Source organism: Trypanosoma theileri (assembly GCF_002087225.1).
Source record: "Trypanosoma theileri isolate Edinburgh chromosome Unknown TM35_Tth_6_V1, whole genome shotgun sequence".
In the NCBI taxonomy this organism is placed as follows: domain Eukaryota; phylum Euglenozoa; class Kinetoplastea; order Trypanosomatida; family Trypanosomatidae; genus Trypanosoma; species Trypanosoma theileri.
This window is the reverse complement of record NW_021639848.1, coordinates 551438-559220: the sequence shown is the minus strand read 5'-3', so window position 1 is coordinate 559220 and position 7783 is coordinate 551438. Positions and strand designations below refer to the sequence as shown.

Genomic DNA, 7783 nt, shown 5'->3' with positions numbered 1-7783 from the left:
ATATATATATATATATATATATATATACTTATTATGATTACTATCAAATAAATAAATGATTATGAATCTTAATAGATGGAATGTGTGATCGAAACAACAGCTGGGTATTTAATGATGCACTTCTGTTGTGTGCCGATAAAGAACAATGGATTCCTATTATAAATATCAATACCAATACCAATATGAATATGAATAAGAATAATAATAATAATAATAATAATAATAATAATAATAATAATAATAATAATGGGATTACAAGTACTCCTCCATCTTGTCAAGTATACACCGCTGTCAATACTACCAATACTATGAATATTTTTAACAGAGAAGATTATAATTTACATCAATACAATCTTCACAGTCTTATAAAAGTACATGCAACACTTCAATGTAGTCTTGAGGTCTTTACAACATTTATTACAATTCCACAGAATTTGGAGTATTATGAAGATGGTGTTATTTTCAATCAAACACTGGAGGAACGGAATAATAATAAGAATAAAAAGAAGAATAGAGTCTTGTGTACATATACGGCCTACCGTGGAACCCCACCCGTAGATGTGATTACACAACAGCAATACACCTCCTTTCATCTCCCAGAGGCGATCCATTCAAATAAAGCATTGGAAACCTTTTTAACTCAAATTGTCCATAAACCTTTTCAATCAGCAAATAGTTATTATTATCATTATTATTATTATTATTATTATTATTATGATAATAATGATAATAATAATAATATCCATACAGATAGCAACAGGCCTATAAATAGAAAGAATACCAATAACACGGATCTCCACCAAATTCCATCAGAAGTATTTGTCTATACCATTCATAGTATTAAAGAGCCTTATAATAATAATAATAATAATAATAATAATAATAATAATAATAAGGATAAGGATAATGATAAAATCTCTATATCAAGATCAACATCACCTGACTACGTGCGGGGATGGATGCATCTTTCGGCCTTTATTGCCTATGAAAGACCAGGCCCATGTGTAGAGTTAATTTATCTCAAAGCTGCAGATAAACATCTCATCAACATGACTGCACGTGTGGAAGAGAAAATAACACGTATACGGAATTTATGTGAATTGATGCAAAAGATGATCTCAAGAAGAATGCGGGTGGTGAAAGAAAAAGAAACGAAAGAAGAAGAAAAAGAAAAAGGAGAAAAAGGAGAAGAAGCGTATACATTACATCATATTAATTGTAGTTCTCCCGAACCACGAGAGCCTTCTTTTCAATTTCAATTCAACATGTATGTACCCAATCATATTTCCCGTGCCCAACGTTATGTTTTTCAACCACTTCTCACACTTCACACCACTGCAGTCTGGCGATTATTACAATCTCATCAGCATCAACATCATCATCGTCAACAACAACAACAACAAGATGGTTGTAGAGTAGAAGTCTGTGAGGCGAGTAAATATATACAAGCCCCACCTTTTCTAAAAGCGTATCGTATGTATATAAGGATACGGTGTGGACTGCGAACATTTCTTTCACTGGTGGGAGATCCCGCACAGACCCACCGGTATGATGCCCTCACAGATACCGTAACCGTAATGGAGACCATCCACACAAGAAGAAAAGAAATTATACCAACAACAACAACAACAACAACAACAACAAATACTACAGCAATGAGAAAAGAAGAAGGAAAAGAAGGAAAAGGAGAAGGAGGAACTGTTGAAATGGAATCTTTAGATATTCCAGTTGTGTATGGACGTTCTCGACGACTAGCGGCGTATGCAGCGAAACGAGATTATTGTGTTCGTATGGCCCGTGTACTTTTACAGCCGATGGAAGCAGAGAAAGAAGGATTATTATCTCCCTTAACAACAACAACAACAACAGGAATAAAAAGAAAAACAAAAACAGGAAAAGAAGAAGAAAAGGAAGATCATAATAATAATAATAATACTAATAATGTAGCTGCTGTATATCTTCAAAACTCTATACAAAGTAGTTTTCGTCCTCCATGTGAAGGCTATGAACGTCAATATATATATGCCTTTGGGTATATTGCGATTGCCAATAGTAATGATACCCATTTAGATGTTTATCATATTGCTTGTGTAGATTCACATGATATTTCAGATCACCGATTAGAAGTAGCGATGATGCAGGAACACTGTACACGAATGGCGTGGGTTCGTCAAATATGTGAAGATTTGCAAAGTAGTACTGCTACTAAATTTACACCACTTGCGAGTACGATAACAACAACAACAACAACAACAAATCCTGCAGCTACACGAACAAATACTACTAATACGAATGCTACTACTATTACTACGAATACGAATATGAATATTATAAAACTTCAATCATCTATGTTTACAGAACCAGAACCAGAACCAGAAGTACAATCGAGTTCTTACTTTGAAAATAAGGATGAAGATACAGCTCATGAATTTACTGAAATTCCAACGGTGGAAGATTCCATTTCATTTATAAATATTCAAGATATGGAAAAACATTATAATAATGACAAGACTGGTGGATATGATGTCTCTTTTGAGGAATTAGAAGGAATCTTCAATCTTCCTCATCCTGATACCCCTTACAGTGAGGATGATAATAATAATAATAATAATAATAACGATGATGATGTTGTAGTGATTGAGCCTATTGCTCCTCCAGCCCCATTTCGACGTGCTTCTCCATTGCCATTACAAAAGAGATATACACCTTCTACAGTGGTTGAATCTAATCATGTGCAGACTTCTATGCATACACCCACAACAGTCATTCCATCCACTGCGACTACTCCCATTGTTGTTCTCTCTTCAACAATAGCCGCAGTACCAGTACCAGCAGCAACACCAGCATCAGAATCAGAATCAGTAATAGCAAGAAGAGCTTTTTCTTCTTCTGTTCCTATTGGGGTTGAGCCTTTAGTGCCGGCTCTTATTTCTATACCTGCTGCTGTTGCTGCTGCTGTTCCTTCTTCTTCTTCTGCGGCTTCACTTCTTGTGGCTTCACCAGTGACGATCCCATCCCCATCCCAATCAAGATCACCAGTACCAGCAGGAACAGCACCAGTCCCTATACCATTACAAGTTTCTTCTTCTATTGGAATGGTTGTGAATAGAAGTGAATCACATCCTCCAGTGAGAAGAAGAAGAATGGCTGAAGAGGGAAATGTCTGTGAAGAGAATGAAGAGGGGACTGTGCAGCTACGCCCTGTAGAGATTAATACACCAACAATAACTACTACTACTACTACTACTACTACTACGACAACACCACCAGCAGCACTTTCTTCTTATGAAAATGATTTTGTATATGTAGATGTATGGGCATGCCGGGATATGTTATCCCAACGTACACCAGGACGACACTATCATAATAATAATAATAATAATAATAATAATAATAATAATACTCCGCAACAACAGGAAGAAAAACAACGGCAAATATGTATTTTCATTCGTACATCAGCGACGAGTGTACGAACGGCGTTTGTGCCCTTCACAGATAATCCCGTTTTCCATAATGCCCGATTGCTTCTTAATGGAGCGCAAGGACGAACAATGATTATCACTGCAGTTCTGCGAACCCAAACAGGGCATTTGAAAAGACTTGGCACCGCTATTATTTCACTGCAACTCTTACAATCCACAGAGCCACGCACACGATGGATTTCACTTGTACGACGTGCCGGTAGTCATCAAGCTCGACTACGCGGTGAAGTGTTTATGACTCTACGCGCGAGTGGATGTAATGTCTGGCGTGATGCCTATCGAGTAGATGAAAGAAAAGAAGTGTTAGTGCGAAAACGGGTATTAGAAGTGTTATTATCATCTGGTGGACGTCATTTACATCGACTTGAATGGATTGTTGGATGTTGTTGTTGTTCCTGTTCAACTCCACGAGAAGTAGATACAATCTTGGCACGTTATAAAGGACGTGATGAAGAAAAAAGTAAAAGTAAGAGTAAGAATAGAAGTAATAGTAAACATAAATGGAGTAGTCATATTTCTCTTACCATAGTGGATGTACGTGCTTTAATGTTAATAAGTACAGGACTCCCATTAAGAAGTTCCCCCGCATGTCGAGTGATGATAGAAACTAAAGAAAGTCTTCACCGTACACGTATAGTTCCATTACAAGAAGTTGCCGTTTTTAATGAATCCTTTACACTTCATGTTACTCCAGAAACAATTATTTATATTACTGTATTTGCATCTTCTATAAAAGTAGGGGAATTATGTATGGCCTCTACTTTACAAGATGGGATTCGTTCACATACTATTGTTGGAGCTGCAGGTACAAAGGAGGCATCACCGTGTGGAAGTATTACTGTTTCCATTCGAACATTAAATAATGATAATAATAATAATAATCTTCATATTAATGGTAATAGTAGTAGTCGTGGGAATAGTAGTGGTAGAATACGTCGACCTGTACAGTATAATCGTACAGTGGAAGAAAACCGTAGAACGCAATTACGTTTACTTTTATGGAAATACGCTCGTGAGGATTTACATAATTTAGATGTGATTGTAAGTTCATCTCATAGTATACATCATTATTCCAATAAGTTTAAGGCAGAAATGGGAAGATGTGATTTACGAGTATCGATTAAACGATGGAATGCTTATGATAGTACATGGGATAGTCCTTCGGTGGCGGCTACTTCTGCTGCTATTTCTAATTCTATTTCTTCTTCATTATTTTCTACTTCTTCTATTTCGACTTCTGCAGATGTTATTATGGAACATAATAATATTCTTCCATTTCGTCGAGTTTCTATTAAACGTGGTGGTGTTTATGCCTTTATACATGTTGGTTTACATCATTGTTCAACTAATGTTGTTAGTATGAGTGATAGTGGTATCGCCCAATTTGATGATCCTGTTATTTTTCGTGGTGTACTTCCAGAAAGAGATGAAATCCTTTTAGCCTTAATAAGTAAAGGAATTGCTGGATTAGATGAGACGGATTTAGGAATTATTTCTCTCTCACTTCGTCCATTACGAGAAAAACAACCTTTACTTCTCACAGTTCCACTGGTAAGATGTGCGGGTAGTAAGAATGCCTATTTTAAAGGATCTATACAAGTAGAATTATTGGCATTAAATTTTAACGGTACAGATGGTATTGTACGTGGGATTAGCCCTTCGCCTAATATGATCAATACTATGAATATCGCTCAAAATAATAATAATAATAATAATAATAATAATAATAATAATAATAATAATAATAATATTGGTGATTACACAGTTGTAAACACTTCCTGTCGTGCCTGTGTGCAGCGAATGCTTTATCGCTATGCACCTCAACAACTACACCGTGTGGAGTGTCTTCTTGCTGAAAACGCTAATCATTCTGAGGAACTTGTTCATCAATTACAACAACAATATGGACCAGATATACTTTCATCTCCTATGCAATTACGTCTTATTGGTATTCGTGATTTTAAGCCAGGATGTTCTTGTTATGTAAAGGTATATATGAATGGAGAGGCAATATTACGCACATCTACACAAGCAGCTTCTTCTAATATTATATTTACATTAGAGGATGTAAAGAATAGTACTACCGTTGTATTAAATGATCCTCAACATGTACGAATACGATTTAAAATTGCCCAACATCGTTATTTACAATCTATTATACTCGCCTTTGCTGAAATATCTTTACGAAATATGATAGCAGGAAAAGAGAATATATGTTGGATTCCACTCTTTGAAAGTAATACCAATACACATAGTAATGGTAATAATATTACTTGTAATGGTATGTTTATTGGATATCTTGGTGTTTCTTTAACTTCAGATGGATTTATTCGCCGTGAATTCGAAGAGGAACCATGGGAAGATGTGGAGAAGGATGTGATTTCACTTTTACGTCGATATAGACCACATGCCTTACCCTTTATTCAACCATTAATAACAGAAATGAATCATGTGGCTTCTGCACATACAGAACTACGAAGTCGTATCCTCGCAAGACCTATTGCAGCTACTATATATATTACCATTGATCAGTTAACACTCACTGATCATAGTGAACAATCACAACAATCACAATCTCAATCACAATCTCAATCTCAATCGCAACAACAACAAGAAAGAGAATGGGAAAGAGATGAATATATAATAACAGCTTCTTGTGGACATGATGAAGGAAGTGTAACCTGTATGGGTTCTTCTATTATAGAAGGAACTAATGGAGGTATTATTCGTTTAGATATTTCCGATATAGAAGAAAAAACAGAAAAATATCCTCATCATTCTCATGAACATCAACAATTAATTCTTACAGTTCGACAAGTTCGCAATACACGTTCCTTATCACGATCAGGGAAAAAACGATCTTCTCCCGCATCTCTACAAAGTCATCATTCGAATTCTCCACGCCGTACACCTAAAACACTACCACCAATGGAAATTGGTCGAGTAGTAGTTTCTATTAGAGCTTTACTGACTTCTCTTTTATATGATAAAGATGAACGCGTTACTATGCCGTTAATATCTTTTATGCGAAGTCCATCTTCACGAATGACATTACAACAACAATGGATACTTCAACAACAACAACAACAACAACAAATGTCTGGTGTAACGGTTCCTTTTATAACGGATGTTGTCGGTTCTATTACATTTAGTGTTTCTTCATCTTCTCTTGAAAAGATTCCATCATGGTTGCAGTTTAATCCTAACAAGGTAGAAAAATATGCTGTAGTAGATCGTCTCTTTATTCGTTATTATGAAAACTATATTCGTGAGATCATGGCAAGATATGATCCACAAAGTTTATTGGAATTACATTATACAATGTATGAACGGGATGTGGCCCAGGGACAATGGAATCAATCTTTACGTGATTGGAAACGTGTATTGCTGCAGCGGTTTGGAGATGTGAAAACTTCATCCGATTCCCCACCACCACCACTACTACCACGACCATCACAACAACAAGAAGAAAATGAAAAAGAAGAAGAAATAGAAAGAGAAGGAAATATAATGGAATTGGAGGGAAGAGATGATAATCATGATAATGATAATAATAATAATCATTATAATGATAATGATGATGATGGTGGGATGATAAATAATGACTTGAACGTCCAATATTCTACAGAAGTGGTATCTAATGATGTATTGGATGGAAATAATAATAATAACAGTAATGATGTGAATATGATTACGATGGATCATAAGGCTTCAGGTGTTTGCCGAATGCTCTCCTTTTGAGATATAAAAATGAGAGAGAGAAAAAGAAAAGAAGAAGAAGATGATGATGATGATGATCTTCTCTTGGAGTTCTTCATATATGTGTGAAAAAAAAAAAAGAAATTTGATTATTGTTTGCCATAGAGAGTTCTGATAGAAAGTGGGGGGAAAAACAGAAAAAAAAAAAACATTTATTTATTTTTATTTTTATTCCGCGAGGATATTTTTTTTTTTGGTTTCATATGGTTTCAGTAGTATTTTTGAGTATGTTTCTATTTTCTGTTTTTTTTTTTTTTTTTTTTTTGTTTTCGTTTGCTTTTTTTTTTTCTTTAGTACTATCTGTATTGAGGATTTTATATGCATTTTTTCCTCAGGAGTTTATTTTCCTTTCCTCTTGTTTGTATATATATTTTATTTTATTTTTCCTGTATATGGCTATTTCTATGTATTTCTGTATTTTGTTTTTTCTTCATTTGCTGATATCTTTTGTATTTCTGATCTCATAATGACAAGTACTCTTTTTGTAATATAGTTGAATTATTCTATTATTTTACAGACTCTCTTTTTATTTATTTATTCTT

General features: G+C 34.9%; 1 protein-coding gene across 1 annotated transcript; it reads left to right on the top strand.

The window, feature by feature from the left end:
- Positions 1-80: 80 nt before the first annotated feature.
- On the top strand, positions 81-7223 carry TM35_000063250 (uncharacterized protein; the record flags this gene model as incomplete). Its single annotated transcript, XM_029023362.1, has 1 exon — positions 81-7223. The coding sequence occupies one exon, from the start codon at positions 81-83 to the stop codon at positions 7221-7223; it is 7143 nt and encodes a 2380-aa protein (XP_028885386.1).
- Positions 7224-7783: the final 560 nt, after the last annotated feature.